The sequence below is a fragment of the Pleurodeles waltl genome, chromosome 6 (assembly GCF_031143425.1).
Source record: "Pleurodeles waltl isolate 20211129_DDA chromosome 6, aPleWal1.hap1.20221129, whole genome shotgun sequence".
NCBI lineage: Eukaryota > Metazoa > Chordata > Amphibia > Caudata > Salamandridae > Pleurodeles > Pleurodeles waltl.
The window spans coordinates 1,066,615,678-1,066,633,599 of record NC_090445.1 but is presented as its reverse complement, the minus strand read 5'-3'; the positions used below and the strand labels follow the sequence as shown (position 1 = coordinate 1,066,633,599).

The 17,922-nt window shown below is 43.4% G+C and overlaps 1 protein-coding gene across 7 annotated transcripts in view; it reads right to left on the bottom strand.

Moving 5' to 3' along the window:
* Window positions 1-17,922, bottom strand: part of HSPG2 (heparan sulfate proteoglycan 2) — a 933,800-nt gene that overhangs the window by 626,551 nt on the left and 289,327 nt on the right. For all 7 annotated transcript variants that reach the window (XM_069240056.1, XM_069240057.1, XM_069240060.1 and 4 more), the window contains exons 14-16: window positions 14,832-14,978; window positions 3,842-4,005; window positions 3,108-3,287 (exon numbers count right to left, since the gene is read on the bottom strand). In XM_069240056.1, the coding sequence (XP_069096157.1) occupies window positions 3,108-3,287; window positions 3,842-4,005; window positions 14,832-14,978 (491 nt within the window). The remainder of the gene's footprint in view (window positions 1-3,107; window positions 3,288-3,841; window positions 4,006-14,831; window positions 14,979-17,922) is intronic.

Here is a 17,922-nt window from a genome sequence, read left to right as displayed (position 1 = left end):
ACTCTGGGGGAACCTTAGAGGACCCCCAGCTTTGCTCCTACCAGCCTTCTTGGGTTTTGCAGGCAGCCTGCGCTGCTGCAGCCCCTCAGGCAGGTTTCTGCCCTCCTGCTGCTTGACCAGGTCAGAGAGGGGAAAGAAGAACAAAGGATTTCCTGTGGGAGGGGGAGGCAACACACTCCCTTGAAATAGGTGTTACAAGGCTAGGGAGGGGCAGCCTCCCCAAGCGACTGGTTTGCTTTAAAGGGAACATTTGGTGTCCTCATTGCATAAACCAGCATAAACCAGTTAATTCTTCAGGGCCTAGGATCCCTTAAAGTCATTACAAAGAAAACCTACTCCATTCAATGGGAGTGTGGGTAGAATGTAGTGAGAAGTGATGTGGCCTACCTGAAACGAGGAACTACCTAGCGTAGGCCCCCAAACCTAAAGGCTACTCGCCCCAGGACTCCGGGGGGGGGGAGGGAGTGTCCCCTTATAGTCACACAAACGTCAAAGGAGGTGCTCATTGTGCGCCTAGTCCGCCCCCTCACTGGACCGCTCCTAGACCATTTTTGGCCCATTGTAGAGGGCAGAAACATGTTGGTCATTTATTTTTAGATAGGTGACCCAGTGAGTCCTTACTCTCACAGAGGTGTCTCATCCCCTGTGTGCAGCTCCTTATTATAAGTGAACCCCATACTCTTGTGTCACTGGCCCTAACCCCAACCTCAACCCTTGGACAAAGTACTGTTTAACAATGGAACAGAAAATTAAGGAAAGGTGGAGTACTGGGGTAAAATTGACCATGCAAAAAACACATCAACATCAATTAAATGAGGTAGTGGTAGAACCGTGTTTAAGGACACCTGCAATATAAGGAAAAACTCTTGAGAACGAGAAGTCATTACGTTAAAACAAAATCTTAATAAACCCAAGCCGAATATCAGACTTAATCCATCAGCTCAGGCCATAGATGGGGTGGCATGTAATCCAATAGTGAGATTGCCTGACAGGTTGGTGCCTCTCAAAGGCTGCTAGAGGTGGGAAGGAGTTACTCTCACGTCAAGAAAGCATAAGAAGCCACAGACTCTTCATTTGCCTTTCAGAGGTACTGTCATTCTGGGAAACCACTAACTTTACTCGCAGGACACAATTCTTTTGGCATTGCAGTTGCTGACAATATTGTTAAAGCTGAAAGTGCTCTGGTAGGAGAGGACACAGCCTCCCACCTAAAAAATAATTAATATTTTGCCAATTTTTAATAACTAAGTGATTAAGCCATTCCAAACATCCAAATGCCATTTAATACAGTCACGAAGTGGCCTCTTCGCTTCAATGTTCTTCCTTCAAAGCTGTTTTCCAGAGGAATTACATTATACACCTTGCATCCTGGTCTTTCCACCGTCTTCAGGAGGCATTGCATCAATTATTAATAAAAAAAAAATGTGAATGAGTAGGGAGTTTTGTCCTTTCCCTAGAGATTTACTGCACTAAGGAGGTGCAGCAAGCATAACAAGGGAAATCTTCAGCACAGTGCCTTTTTGCCATGTGAATGTAAAGCGTGGATGTAGTTTCCCAGTCCTACTACTGTGGAAAGCTAAAATGGGAAGCAGGAGGAAAAACTCAACTGTGTTTAGTCTACACTCACACTCTGAACTGCTACTGGTCAAAATGTGATATTTTTTTTATCCAGCATCGTCTAGGGATTGACACATACCAAGTTATTATTGGTGTGACAGCACTCTGCACATTCAGTAAGCACTGCAAGCAGGATTTCCAGGTTTTCTGGAATGATTCAAAACAGGTATAGGGATACAATATGGAATAAACCACAATGCTGTAGACTGTTTTCAGACGTTAAAAGCTAAGTATAGTCAAATGAATACTTTTAATAAGAAATCCTTCAAATGTCCCTGGATACTAGTTTTAGTCAGCTCCATAATTAATGCAGCTTTAAATGTAAAAAAAAGACACTTTGGACACTCCATTGGCAATCCATGGTAGTAGCTTGCACCAGTTTGCAAGACTGAGGGTCAGATGTACAAAACGTAAGTTGCAGAATACTGGTTGCAGATTGCGACTAGTACTTTTGGGACCAGTGTAGAATTTTGCAAATCTACCTAATTATTATAACATTCTTTAAAAAAAAAAAATCCAAACCGTAGTGGATTCCAATCCAATCTCTCATCAATATTCATGAGATAGGATGCAAATTGCACCTCACTACCACTGTTGAGCATCACATGGATTATGGCCTGCTGGAGAAGGCAGACCAGCACGTCTGATCACCGATTTATTTAAATGCAGGCTGTTTTCCTTAAAGGAAACAAGGCTGCATTTCTTTTTTTAAATTGCAAACTTCGTAAAAGTTCATGGCTCCTTAGCCCACTGGCTACTCCCAATCAACGTATTTTTTTTCCCCAAACATTCACAACGGGGGAAGGTATTGCAAGAGGACCCCTTCCATTGTGCAATTTCAATGTGCAAATGGATTTCGGTCACAAAATATTGATACATACCTAATGAATAGCTATTTGGGAGGGATTCCCTAAGCACGCCCCTTTCAAAGAGAGATTCATTATGCCCTTCAAACATACTTTATGATATGGTAATATGTTACTGAATTGAAAAATCGTTTAAGTGCAACCACACACAGGAATGTCTGGGGTGCTTGTCCAATGTCACAAAAGGGAGACAGGAAAGACAAGATTCCGGACCCAATGACTAGGTGGTAAAATAGATGCACAGAATGGGAATCCATACAATGGTTCATACTGCATAACCCTCATGTACTGTTAAAGTAGAGCAATTCAATCCTGTCCAAGCAACATCTTTAAACATATTTTACAAAAGGTTGAATTGTCTTAACTTGTGACAATCTTTAGGTGCATAATTCGCCAGCACGCCTCACTATGTACAAGCAAATAAAAGAGCTAAGATAAACAATTGCTTAATGATGTTGTCTTAATAACTTAGGCACTTTATTCATATAATATTGCGATTGGATCACACACGGCATTTTTCAAATCAATTAGGGTTAGAGACATCCTCTAGCACTACTAACAGAGTGTCGTGCATCATAATAAAATACCACCCTCCCTCTGAGCGAGAGTCGCTATTGTACCCACCTCTGTAAAGTGAACTCTACGCTGGTTCACAATAGCAGGCCGGGTAGGCCCTTGCACCACAGAGACCAGCTTGCGCCCATTGCCACTGATGACCACATCTGGTTTCTGCACAGGCTCAGACTGACCCCGGGTCAACACATATTGCACTTTAAAACTGAGAGATCCACCATAGGAGTCCACCTGCAATGCAAATGCACAAATTAGATAGGACGTTTCCAAAAAAATAAAAATAAAATAAAAACCTGAACAGCCATTGTGGTTCAAGGTCCTCAAAGAGAAAGATTGTTACTTCAATTTGGCACAAGCCATATTTGGAAAGAACGCAGTATTAGCTCCAGAAGAGACAGCAAATAAGCTCTACAATATGTTCAGGCAAAGTCAAAGTAGTCGGTCAAGAAAGGTGGCCGATTTCCCAGGGGATTGCTGCAATGAGACCAGTAAGAATGCAGCATTTTGCCACTTTTTTCCAAAATTTACTTTCACTGAGTAAGACACACTAACTAGGCCTGTTAGATGCAATAAAGGATTGTTATTGCAAATGTCTCCAGGGCCGTTTCAATGTACTGATCCAGGACTGCTTAAGCCTGGAGACCATCTGTGTGACTTTCTAAGGGAAGAAAGAACTTGGACTGGGAATCATTTAAAACTTAAAAATCACTACTGTTAGTGGCTGCATCCCAGAACTTGCTACTCTGATGAGACAAGTTTAATAAGTTTCTGTACATTAGCCTTACCTTGTTGCCTAAAAACTGTGGTGGCAGCGTCCAGAAGGAATCGTAGCTTAGAAACCTGCGGGAAAGGTCCACCAACTGAAACTCCTCCAGGTTCGGGTCAATCAGTAGCTGGTTGGAGGACAGGAGTGGCGCACCCACATGCGATGGCACAGAAACATTTGTACCTGACCAAGACACACCGGACCAGGAAAAAAGTGGCGAGGGACATGTGAATAAGTTTTATATTTTCTCAACATGTGTCAACCATCATCCACTTCATTAAGTTATTTAATAACACAACACTCCAGGCTTGGAAATAAAGGAAAATGTTACTTACCAGTAGACATTTGTTCGTGGCATGTAAGGCTGTAGATTCACACACTGTGCATTATCATGCCATCTAGAGTTGGGCTCAGAGTGCTGCAACATGTTTTTATCGAGAAGTGTTTTTGAGTCATGGGATCAAGTGGCTCCATCTCGGTTATACTGCGCATGGGCATCAAGTTCTTTGTTAGATTGCTTTCCCGCAAGCAAGTGAGAGATAGAGATTAAGAGAAGTATACAAAAGAGTATGTCCATGCGAATATAAGTAACTATGTACAACTATATACAAATATAAAATAACTGGAACGGCCACAGGCTTCTAGGGAGCACGGAGGGTGCATGTGAATCTACAGCACTACATGTGAACCTACAGGACTACACACCACAAACAGATGTCTATTGTTAAGTAACATTTTCCGTCCAATGGCATGTGTGGCTGTAGATACACATGCTGTGCAGACTGTAACGCAACCTCTCCTAAAAATGCGGTGGCTAGCTTGTGGGAGTGGTAGTTGTCTGAAAAAGTGTTCTAATGCCAGCTTGTCATACATTAGCTTGCTGACTAGCGTCTTCATCTACGCAATAATGGTTTGTAAATGTGTGTGGCCTAGACCAAGTAACTGCTTTGTAAACGTAGGCTAAGGGAATATTTCCTATAAATGCCATAGTGGCTCCTTTTTAGGGTCGAGCCTGCGTCTCATGCACTTGGGTTTAGCTAAGCTAGACGATTTAGTAATTAAAAAGGGCTCGGAGTCCTGACACGTCACGACAGTGTCTGTCATTGGCTTGTGGGCTTGCCTGTTAGAATGTGCTTGATTTCATTAGTGGAAGGCATGCACATGTCATGCCTTTTCCGGTGGATAGCCCTACTCGAGCGCATCGACCAAGTACAGAAAACATGCGAGGCTCTCTGTTTTCTGTCCGGCTCGTGAACTACTTTTTCTCTATTTTCCCAGCGCGATCTCGCTTGGCAGAAGTCGAGCGTTTTACAAAATATCGGCCCTGTTACACAGTTAATTGCACTTTTTCGGGTTACGTACACAAGTGCGCTTTTGCTGATATACCAGTGAAAAGTCGGGTTAGGAGTTTACAACGCTGTCAGCTCTAACACGAGCAAACGCGAGACCCGTTGCATTGCAAATGCTGGTTCCTTTTGGAATGTGATTTAGGAGTAATTGTCTTTAACATATCTGTATACATTTTACAATCCAAATAGGTATGCTATTTTTTTGTAATAGGATTTCCGTGAGGTACTGAAAAAGCCACAAAAAGCTATTTATTTTTCCTGATTTTGTTTAGTTGTGTCAATGTAATACATGAGCGCTCTTTTAACAACTAATATGTTAAGTGCTCTTTCTGCCATAGAGTCCCATTGTGGAAAGAAAACCGGTAACTCAGCGGGTTGATTAATGTGGAATTGAGAGCCAAAATTTTGGGTTTGAACGAAGGACGGATTTGTCCTTATGTATCTGAAAGAAAGGATCTTCTAATGTTAAGGCCTGTAGTTCACTAATCACATCCAAGTGATGTAATAGCAACGAAAAAAAGCTACTTTAAAAAAGCTACTTTGTAAAAGTAATAGTATTGGACAAGAGTGAAGAGGCTCAAATGGAGGGCTTGTAAATCGAGTGAGTACAATATTAAGATTCCAGGAAGGCACTAGGTTTAGCCAGTGTGGGATTACTCAAGTCCTTCCATGAAAGCTTTAATGACTGGTATTTGAATAATGAAGTATGTTGCCTGTTTTGTAAATAGGCAACGATGGCTGCTAGGTGTAACCAAACAGAAGTGTAAGCAAAGTTTGCTTTTTGCAGGTGAAGCAAATAAAGAATATCTTGTACTGATGGTGTTAATGGATCAATGTGTTTGGATTGAGAATAACAGACCAAACATTTCCATTCTGCCACATAACAGGCTCTAGTTGTTGGTCTACGTGCCCGTTTTAGAATGTCCATACACTCTGGCGGTAACTGAAGATACCTGAACTCTATAACTTCAGGAGCCATATCATAAGGTTGAGTGATTTGGGTTCTGGGTGTCTTATCTGTTGGAGATTATGTGCGAGAAGATCTGGCCTGTTGGGGAGTCTCTCGTGAGGTGCTAGGGAGAGATCTAGTAGTGTTGTAAAACATGGTTGGCAACCCCATGTGGGGTCTGCAGGGATCATTTGGACAGAAGTCGGTTTGAGTTTGTGCATGGGCAATGGAATGAGTGAGATAGGTGGAAAAGCGTAAGCCAATATCCCGGACCAGTTGGACTCAGGGTGGAGGTACCTGGATGCAAAGTGTTGGCATTTTGAGTTTTCTGCTGTGACAAACAGGTCTATGTGAGTTGTTGCCCACTTTTTAAAGTAGTTTTGAAGGAATGTTGGGTGGAGTTCCCAATCATGGACTTGTTTATGTGTCCTGATTAGCAGGTCTGCAAATTTGTTGTCTGTTCCTGAGAGATACTCTGCCAGGAGATAAATGTGGTGATGATGGGCCACTCCCAGATTGCTTGTGCCAGCTAAGACAACTGGAGAGATCGTGTCTCCCCATCCCCCCATGCTTTTGTAAATAATACATTGCTGTCATGTTGTCTGTACGAATTAGGGCAGATGTGTGCATTAGATGAGGCAGAAAAGCCTTCAGGGATAGGAAGACTGCCTGAAGTTCTAGAACATTGATGTGCATGGTCTGGTACTGGGGTCCCATGATCCCTGTACCATGGGGTTGTTGAGATGAGCACCCCATCCTCTTGGGGGGGGCGTCCAAAATCAGAACTATTTGAGCAACTGGGTCTTGAAAAGGTCGCACTTTGAGTAGTTTGGTGGAATGCCACCATTGTAGAGATATAAAAGCTGGACAGTCTACCAATCCTAGATCCTGAAGATGACCCTGAGCTTGTGACCACTGGAAAGCGAGACGTTGCTGTAGAAGACGCATATGAAGTCTGGCATGAGGGACGATGGCAATGCAGGATGCCACCATGGCTAAAAGGCGCATCAATGTCTTGCCTGTGTACGTTTGACTGACCTGTATCTGAGGGATTGTTTGCTGAAAATCTGTAAACATGCTGGATTGGGGTAAGCTATCCCCAACTATGTATTGAGAATAGCCCCTAGGTACAGCTGAATCTGAAGAGGCTGTAGGTATAATTATAGGGTGTTGATTCTAAACTTTAACTTGTGAAGAAGGTTTGCTGTGATTTGAGTGTGAGATTGACTTAAAGTAGTGGCTTTGATCAGCAAGTCGTCCAAGTAAGGGAATACATGTATCTGTTGTCTTCTGAGATGTGCTGCAACTACTGCTAGACATTTGGTGAATACACTGGGAGCAGTCGTGACCCCAAGAGCAAGAACTTTGAACTGATAATGTTGTCCCACAACAAACCTTAGATACTTGGTGTGTGGGGGATGGATGGGAATTTGAACCTAAGGGTCCTTCAGGCCTAGACCGGTTATGAAGTCTTCATTTTGTAGTAATGAAATGATGTGACTAAGGGTGACCACTTGAAAATGCTCTCAGAGAATATATTGATTTAGTAGTCTGAGATCCAAAATAGGTCTGAGAGTGCCGTACTTTTTGGAATTGAGAAAGTAGAGAGTTGTAAGAAAATGCCACTGTTGGCATGGTTACCCCTTAACCTTTTGCCTTTCGTTGATATCAGCTTTGATTGAAAGTGTGCTGGGACCCTGCTAACCAGGCCCCAGCACCAGTGTTCTTTCCCTAAAACTGTACCTTTATCTCCTTTGTCTGGCACACAGATAAGTCCCTTGTAAAAGGTACCCCTGGTACCAAGGGCCCTGTGGCCAGGGAATGTCTCTAAGAGCATGTATTATGACACCATGGGGACCCCTCACTCAGAACATGCACACTGCCTCACAGCTTGTGTGTGCTGATGGGGAGAAAAAGACTAAGTCAACATGGCACTCCCCTCAGGGTGCCATGCCCACAACCCACTGCATGTGGCATAGGTAAGTCACCCCTCTAGCAGGCCTTACAGCCATAAGGCAGGGTGCACTATACCACAGGTGAGGGCATAGCTGCATGAGTACAATGCCCCTACAGTGTCTAAGCCCATTCTTAGAAATTGTAAGTGCAAGGTAGCCATATAGAATATATGGTCTGGGAGTTTGTCAACACAAACTCCACAGTTCTATAATGGCTGCACTGAATACTAGGAAGTTTGATATCAAACGTCTCAGCACAATGAATCCACACTGATGCCAGTGTGGGATTTATTGAGAAATGCACACAAAGGGCATCTTAGAGATACCCCCGGCATGCCAGCTCAACTGCTAGTGCTAGGCTGACCGGTCTCTGCCAACCTGCTACTTCCAGACCAGTTTCTGGCCACATGGGGTGAGTGCCTTTGTGCACTCTGTGACCAGGAACAAAGCCTGTCCTGGGTGGAGGTGCTTCACAACTCCCCCTGCAGGAACTGTAACACCTGGAGGTGAGCCTCAAAGGCTCAAGCCTGGTGTTACAACGCCCCAGGGCACTCCAGCTAGTGGAGATGCCCGCTCCCCAGACAGTCCCCACTTTTGGTGGCAAGTTTGGGGAGATAATGAGAAAAACAAGGAGGAGTCATCCCCTCAGCCAGGTCCACCCCTAAGGTGACCAGAGGTGATGTGACCCCATCCTTAGAAAATACTCCATCTTGATTTGGAGCATTTAGCCCAATAGGAATAGGGATGTGCCCCCCTCCCCAGAGGGAGGAGGCACAAGGAGGGTGTAGCCACCCTCAGGGACAGTAGCCACTGTCTACTGCCCTCCAGCACTAACACACCAGTAAATTTAGTATTTAGGGGCGACTCTCAACCCAGGAAATCAGATTCCTGACTAACTACAAAGAAGGACTGCTGACCTGAAAACCCCGCAGAGAATAAGGAAAACGACAACTGCTTTGGCCCCAGCCCTACCGGCCTGTCTCCCGATTCAAAGAACCTGCACCAGCGACGCATCCTGCAGGCCCAGTGACCTCTGCCGACTCAGAGGACTGCCCTGCAACTACAAAGGACCAATAACTCCCTAGGACAGCGGAACTGTCCACCTCCAACAATAAGAAACCATCTTTAAAGGGACTCTCACCTGACTCCAGAAGCGCAAGTACCCACCACTCTGCACTAAAACGCTTCTGGCCAGTGTCCAGAGAAACAAACGACCTAGAGAGGATCCCCAGGCGACTGACGACGTGTCCACCCTCGGCTAACCTTTCTGCACCACCACCACGCCTGCAGAGGGAATCCCGAGGACCCCCCTGACTGCGACTGCCCAGAAAGAAGAAACCCAACACTTGTAAGAAGCACTGCACCCGAAGCCCCCAGGCTTGTGAAGAACCAACCACTGGTGCAGCAGTGACCAGCAGGCAGCCCCCACCCTTGCCCAGTTGGTGGCTGGCCTGAGAATACCCCCTGTGCCCCGCTTACAACGTCTGAGTGACCCCCGGGTCCCTCAATTGATTTGAACTACAAACCCCGACACCTTGTTTGCCCACTGCACCCAGCCGCCCCTGTGCCGCTAAGGGTGTATTTTGTGTACCTACTTGGTCACCCCCCGTGCTCTACTAAAACGCCCATGGTCTGCTCCCAGAGGACACAGGTACTTACCTGCCAGAAGACTAGAACCAGTGAACCCCCTGTCTCCATAGGCACCTTTGTTTTTTTGGCCCCTCTTTGACCTCTGTACCGGACTGGCCCTGTGTTGCTGGTGCTGGGTGTTTAGGGTTGACTTGAACCCCCAACGGTGGGCTGCCTGTGTCCCAGAGACTGAACTTGTAAGTGCTTTACTTACCATATTAAACTACTTGTATTTACCTCCCCCAGGAACTCTTGAATTTTGCACTGTGTCAACCTTTAAAATAGCTTATTGCCCTTTTATGCCAAACTGTGTACATTACTGTTTTGATTCAAAGTCCTATCTACACCTATGCGAAGTACCTTGCATTTAATGTACTTACTTGCAATTTGAATCTTTTGGTTCTAAAATAAATGAAGATAAGAATATTTTTCTATATAAAAACCTATTGGCCTGGAATTAAGTCATTGAGTGTGTGTTCTCATTTATTGCTTGAGTGTGTACAACAAATGCTTAACTCTACCCTCTGATAAGCCCAACTGCTCGACCATCACTACCACAAATAGAACATTAGTATTATCTATTATTGCCTCTGTCAGGCCTCTTGGGGATCCCCTGGACTCTGTGCACACTATCTCTCACTTTGAGAAAGTATATACAGAGCCACCTTCATACAAGAGTATACACCTGTTGCTTGGTATTGTATCGGAATAGTTTCTGCAACTCCTTTTAACCATAGAGATTGAACCTCTTCCTTCAGAAGAGTGAAGTGTTCTGTTTTTGGTGTCTGCAAGGTGGAATGTTTAGGGGTGTTGATGGAGGTTCTAGACAATAACCATGTAGTAAAAGCGATATGACCCAAATGTCCAATGTTATGTGTGCCCATTGATTGTAGTACAATTGAAGATGCCCTCTACAGAGGTGGAATGAGGAGAGGGGATGTGGAGGTTGTCAATGTTTGGCTGAGGAGGGTGAGCCGCAAGTGTTGGTGGTCTTCTCTCTGCCTCTGGAATTGTTTCCTCTGAAAAGACCTCTGAAGTAGGAGGAAGAAGCCCGACGTTTCTCTGAGGTGGAATGTTCAAAGGATGTGTTTGATTTGTAGCTACCCTCATACTTTGGGTGGAGAAAAAAACTCTGCTAGCTTGAGTGTGTAGAACACCCACTGATTTAGCAGTGTCCGTGTCTTTTTCTAATTTGTCAGGGGTGGAGCCAACCTGTGAACCAAATAGGTGCTCCCCTTCAAAAGGCATATTGAAAACTGCTTGCTGCACCTCTGGCTTATAACCAGCACACCTTAACGAAGCATGTCTTCTAAAGAAGATACTGGTGTTAACCCTCTGTGCAGCTGTGTCTGCTGCAATTGATGCACATCTAATTGAATTGTTTGCAATTGTTTGACCTTCAGAAACAATTTGCTGTGCACGCTTACAATGTCCTTCTGGGAGGTGATGAGGGAAGTCTTCCATTTCAGCTTAGTGTGCCCTATCATATCGTGCAAGCAATGCCTGGGAATTGTCAATACGCCAACTTGCACAGCTACCCCTTTTCTTGCTGTGTCAAGTTTTTTTGCTTTCTTTTTCTGGAGGAGATGAATCTCAGGTAGCCTGACTAGTTGCTCTTTTCCCAGCTGTCGTAGTGACAATGAAATCTGGCAAGACTTGTGATCGGATGTAAAGTGGGTCAGATGGAGGTGCTTTATATTTCTTATCAACCCATGGCGTAATACGGGAGCACACAGGTTCTTTGAAAATGTTAAAGCATTCTTGGCAACATAGGGAGAAATGTTATGTTCCTGTGTGTTGAGGTGAGGGTATCAAATACAAAGTCTTGTTCTATTGGATCCTTAAGTAATTGTACATTGTGATAGGGAGCAGTCTTAGCTATACCTTATTGATAACGCTGTGGTGTCCTAAGAGTGTCTTCTGGCGGGGAGGGACGAGCAGGGTAGAGATCAGTGTTGCAGGAATCCCAAGTGTCTGGGTCTTGTGGAGTACCCCCTAAAGCTCCCCATTATACACATGTGAACCACGTGAATTGTAATCCCCTTCAACGTGAGAATTAGGTGAATGAGGAGCAGAGTGAGGTGGAGGACAGGGAGGAGGTGGAGATGGAGAAGGTGGTGCAGAGTTGGAAGAGAAGCTGCTGCTGCAGAAGTAGAAACCTTAACTTTATGTGGCTTCTTAGGTGGCGGTGAGGTATCGAGAACTTTCTCAAATGAGAGCTTCATTTTGACAGGAATGGACGGAGAAGCCATAATTCTGCCTGTATCTTTTTCAATATGGATTTTGCGCTGCCTAGCATATAAAGACTCTAGAATTGGTTCAACTGGAGACAGAGAAGCAAATGAATCGGCAGAGTCTGTATGTTGAGCTGTTTTCGGTACCAACATTTTGTGGCGCTGTAAAATGTTCAATCCCGAAGGGACGGATGTGGTACTCCCAGTCGGTGCCAAAGTTGTAGGTGACGAAGATCTTTCTTCCAAAGCTTTCAATAATTTCAATTGGACCGAAACAATAGGAGGTCGATAGAGAAGACCCAGCCACAGTCTTTCCAGATTTCGGCGCCGAGTTTGAGGGCGTGGCAGTCGAATCAAGCTTCCATGACTGAGGGCAGTGGTGGTCCAGTGACCTCTTTCAGGGTATTTGTTTTTTGTTTTTCCCCAATCAGTCTTCGTAGAAGGAGGAGGGGCTGTCTTTTTACTCATGGGTTGCATGGAGGTGATGTCCTGGCACTTGATATTGGATTGCAGGTCTAAGTCAGAGTCTTCAATCAAGAATGCCCCTTTTTGCTTCAGCTCCTCCTGTGCACGTTCGCCCTCAAAAAATATTCAGGGTGCGCTCTTGCATAGAGTGCCCCATTTCCAGCCTGTGAGCTCTTTGGTCCCGGAATGTTTTCTTGGACCGAAATAATCGGCACGTGTCACAGGGGGCCTCGTTGCGGCCTGGGAAAGGCAGAGGTTACACACTTGATAATGATTTGTGTGTGGAAATTCGGAGTAGCTCCAAGGCCAGAATCTGAACTGCGTCCATTCCATCAGGGTCTCAATTTTCTGTGCAACGTGGAGATAGGCCTGCGGCCGTGCAAGGCCCACCCAAAGGGTACGCCGTTAAAGTTCAACACAAGATTATGTTAAAGAAAAGCCACTGAAGTACAATACCATTGATAGAAAGTCAAGATGAAAGAGTCTCTAACCGGGGCAAGTGAATAAGGAGCGAGGAGAAATATGTCGGAACCCAACGGCGGAGAAAAAACAATCTAACTCAATGCCCATGCATAGTATCACCGAGAAGGAGAAGCCACTCAATCCAGTGACTTGAAAACACTTCTCGAAGAAAAAAAGTTGCAGAACTCCAAGCCCAAAACTAGATGGCAGGATAAAGTACAGCATCTGTACCTACAGCCACACATGCTATCAAACATTAGATACATGTTATATGTTATACGTGATATATGTGGTTACAATCAGAAGACCTTTTAATTTGTAAGAAAAATCCCCATCTTCATGGATTTCCCTCAGACCTAGAAACCCATCATTATGGTGCTGCATCTGAACTCCCAGCATTTATTACCAAAGAATACTGGGGATACAAACCCACCATCCCAGTACAGAAAAAACATGAAAAAAGTATACAGAACAAACAGAAACTATGATGCTTGAAGAATGAAGCAATATCAAACAACCTAACTTTAAAAATAGACACCCTGAATTGAGCACTAAGAAAACAAGCCTATGATACGGTTTCAGATTTCAACAAAATCAAGGCAAAGAGCATGTTCAGCTAGAGGAAAAACCATGTAACCATGTATATTTAAAAGAATAAAGTGAATGCCTGAATGCCTGAATGCCCCCCATTACATTTGGCAAAACTCACACTACGTAGCCCTTGTAAAATCTTGTGGCTTGAAACTTAGGTCGTATATTACTGGATATTTATAAACAAAAGCAACCAAACTTATAATAGGTATACTTCATGCTCCAGTCCCTGATCGGACGCATTTTTGTCTTTCGCAAGAGAGACTTTGAAGTTTTGTAAACTAAGAGAAAAGGCATGTAGGGTAGACACTGTTGTATGCAGTTGGGAAGCTATGTCCTTCTAACCATAAATAAAACTGGCCTCATGAGGACTTCTAATAAATCATTACTGCAGGGAAGAGCTGGGGTTGCCACTAAAGTTACCGGATGACTCCATGCCACCAGGGATATCATGCTCCTGCCTTGGGCATCCAATTAACATCCCAATTATTTGCCCTGGTCACCAAAAATGATTTAAATGAACCAGCAAACTTGAAATCAATTAGTTGTAAACGAAAAGCCTAGGACTGCATCCTTGGTAACACAGAATCATCTGATAACCTTGGTTGCCTCATGCCACTATTTTAGAACCATGCTACCCCAGGACTCATTTTTAAACAGAACAGAGTTACAGTGAGTGGTAAATGTGGCAAAATCAGGGCATTTAAAGAATAACAGGATTTGAAGAAAAATATCCTAACTATAAAACCCACTGATGAGCTACTGTAGGAGCTACAAAGAATGTCAATACAACAGATGAAGTCATTTAGCAACAAGACATTCAGTTTGTGGAGTTTAGTTTCATTACTGCAGTAATGATAAAAGTAACAAATAGTAAAACAACAGCAAAAAAAACAGGACAACCCCATTTCAGTGACAGAAGCTCAGAATTGTTATTTAATTTTCAAAACATTTTTAGGCTTAAGAAGAAGGAACAAACAGCTCACAAGAACAATCAGTCTCATCAGCACCAAAGAATATTCATACATTCATTTGTTGGTGTACATCAATGTGGGAAAATGCATCCTAAGTTCTATACATCTTGTAATCTATTATCCACTGCAACCTACACAGATCTCAACTTGCATACCTTTACATGTAACTAAGTAATGCTGCTATGGATAACAAGCAAGAGGTCTTGACTGTATCCACCAAAAATAAACATGCTGCTTCGCCAGAGCCACTGCTCAACTAATAACCCTCAGCTATACCAGAGGTAGCTTTTGCCACAATGTGACCAACACATTTGTTGCATCCATGGGGAATGGCCTCTCCTGAATTTAATGAATGATGGTCATGGGTATCTCCAGAACCTTCCACAGCAAACAACACTTACCCTTGAAGTCGTCTGGGACATCAAACCGAAGCCGGATCTGGTTCCTGTAGCGACCAGTGTTTTGGCAGACTCTGGTAACTCCGAAGCAGAAGCAAGGGATGCACCTGGAACTGACCGCAATGTGAAACTGTCCATCAGGGCAGGGCCCTGGTTACAGAGAGAGAAAAAGTATCAGAACAGAAAGTATATCAAATGTTATCACAGCACTTTGAGGTGGCTTATTACACCCTGGTGCAACATGGGGTAGCAGGTACTACTACCCTCATACATCCCAAATGCAGCATGTAAGTGCCAGAATGGAATTCCTGGAATGGCTTCAGGGACTCCTTTGTGTTTGTCCAATACATTTCCTACAATGCAAACTTTGTTGTTCAGCAAAACACTGTTTAACAATTCTGTCCAGTAACACTACTGACACTTTGAGCCAGGCTTTCTTTTATGTCAGTATTTTTGCATTTCATATCTTGTAGGGTACTTATGGGTTACAAATTCCACAGGCAACCCGCTGCTAGTTTATGATCCAGGGCTGCCTGAGGCTTTCAGAGAATGCATGGGTCACCTAACAACTACATGGAAAGATCAAGAAAGGTTTTCTCAGTTGGTATATGTTTGCCCTATGCATTTACAAAACAAAATGTCAATATTAAGGCAAGAACAAATATTAGAAAAATGCATCCTATATAGATTGAAATAGCAAAGAAAATGTGATTAATCTCAACTAACAAACACCTGCATATTTTCATCAAGGTTTTAAAGGTACAAGCATTTGGTTTGGCCATGGACTAGTCAGACAAAGAAGTGACCTCTTATTTGATTGAATAAGCCCAAGTAAATATTGAGGATGGTATTACGATCCAAGGAAGTGGCACTTTAAAATTTCTGCATCTATCAAAAACAAAAGGTCAAAGTTCTTTCACAATCAGACCAATTTCATCCTCTTCATGAACCTTTACGGAGCGTGTTTTGAAAGTAATGGAAGACACAGGTCGCCAACGCCAAATATTTACAAGTAAACAAACTGAAAAACAAATTCAATGTGTGTGGTAATTCCTTTGACAAAAATGTACACAACCAAAACTTTAAATGGTCCATGTTTCTGAGGTGACAAAAGGGCCAACACAAGAAGTGTGTGTGAAAGTAATCAGAGTATGTGTTTTCATTTACAGCACTCCATATAAAGAGCATGAGGGGTACGCTATCACATAATAGGACTATTCATGTTCAATGCAAACAAAGGTATTAGATGGAAGTGAGAGGCTTGACACTTGGGTGGCAGACAAATCATGCTGTAGCTTATGGCAAGAAATGATATGCCAACCAAAAAGTGTGAGTATTTCTTTTTATCACGCATAACTATTTCTCCTTAGTAATTCTGATAAATATATGCCTTAGCTGGTGAAGTCCTTTATGCCTGGCAGTTCTGCACACATTAAGATCAGCAGGAAACACTTTAGTGTCTCCTGGTGAAACCAACTCATTCAGACATGGTGGTCACCCTTACAGGTCTATTACGGAAGACTAGTTACTGAGGTGTAATGGGAATCTACAACTGTAGAGATCTCACTAATGTGCTGGTCTTATTTACAGTAGGAGGAAAACAGCCTTTGTGACATGCCAAGGAGAACAAGTAATGGAGGGAAATTAATGAACACTTGTTCACTAGACCTCGCCCATGGCAGGCACAATTACCGAGTAACCACTAGATGTGAAAACAAATAATCAAAGTAAGCTTGGCATGTTTGGCAAAGGAAGCCTGAAGACAAACTTGCCTTTGTGTCTTCTCCCGGATTTCATTTTTATGCAACCAAATTGCTGACAGGTTGTACCTCTGTGTACTGACTGCTAAACACCTCTCAAGCATGGGCTCCACATCTAATAAACATGGTAGGAAAGCTGCCAAGCAACTCTGTCCTACAGAAGGTCAAGCTGCAGTGTTAATATTTAAGATTAAACTGTTCTGACATGCTTATACTCAGCTCTAATGTTAAATAAGTCAACTGTAGTATGTGCACTGAAGCCTGTAAGTTCCAGTTGCATAATGTTAAGAAGCTGCCACATGCAAGATCTGCCAATTTGCATGCCTCTGTAGTAACAGAGAACAAAGTGCTAATTGCTGCAAGGTACGTGGTAGGGCGTCAACTGTTAAATTCTGTCTTATGTCTAAAACACCCATTTTTGTAATATGGTCTACAACATTTAACTAAATATTGAATTGTAGTTCATTGGTAAACTTTGATGTTCAGCCAAATTTCACAACATAATTTCTAGAAACGTTAATTGCAGCTTCACAATGTAATAATCAAAAACAGTTGTACTCAGATTAGATTTACCCTGAGCGAAGAGTTTCAACCAAAAGCTGTGAAGTCCTTCAGTAAATGATGATTGGCCAGGAAAATAATGGTCCTTCTGACCAAAAGGGTTCTGCTGCAAGCTCACCATCAGCAAGACACGGCAATGTAACTGCGTGTACTAACACTGAGAGGAAACACAACCACTATGCTTATTAGGTTGTTGTGAATTAGTATTTGGGGCTATGGTTCAACACAAAAGTAGGCAATCCAGCAGTGCCTCCTGTCATTTGAATAGTCATGTTAAAGACATGATACTGTGTGAAATGGTATTTGAAGGCAGGCCAACCCACAGACACTGGCAACTCCTTCTCAAGGGAGACAAGGAAATGACCAGTCTGAGAGGGAGTTCCATAGATGTGGAAGTGCCTCATTAGAATTGGCAAGCTGAGGGCTGGCTTACGTGGCCCAAACAGCTGAGCAGCCAGAGTGTCCCTCCCATAATCTTGAAAGAGTGCTTTATGGGGCACCTTCGACTAGAAACAGTAGGAAGAGATGCAAAGAACAGAAGGAAAACTTTCTAGTTAAAGGTTTAATGGCAGTCACCAAACACTACTGGGGTTGATACTATAAAGTAGCCTTCCTATTAACTGGGGATACTTCTTAGAACAGAGAAGAAAAAAAAGACAACCCAGAGTATGAATTCTTGGTTTCACTAGGAAAGGAATGTGGAGTGACTGAATTTAGCTCTCCCCTGAATCTCTGCTTTTAAGTGCTATTGCATGGCCAGGAGAGCTGGCTTT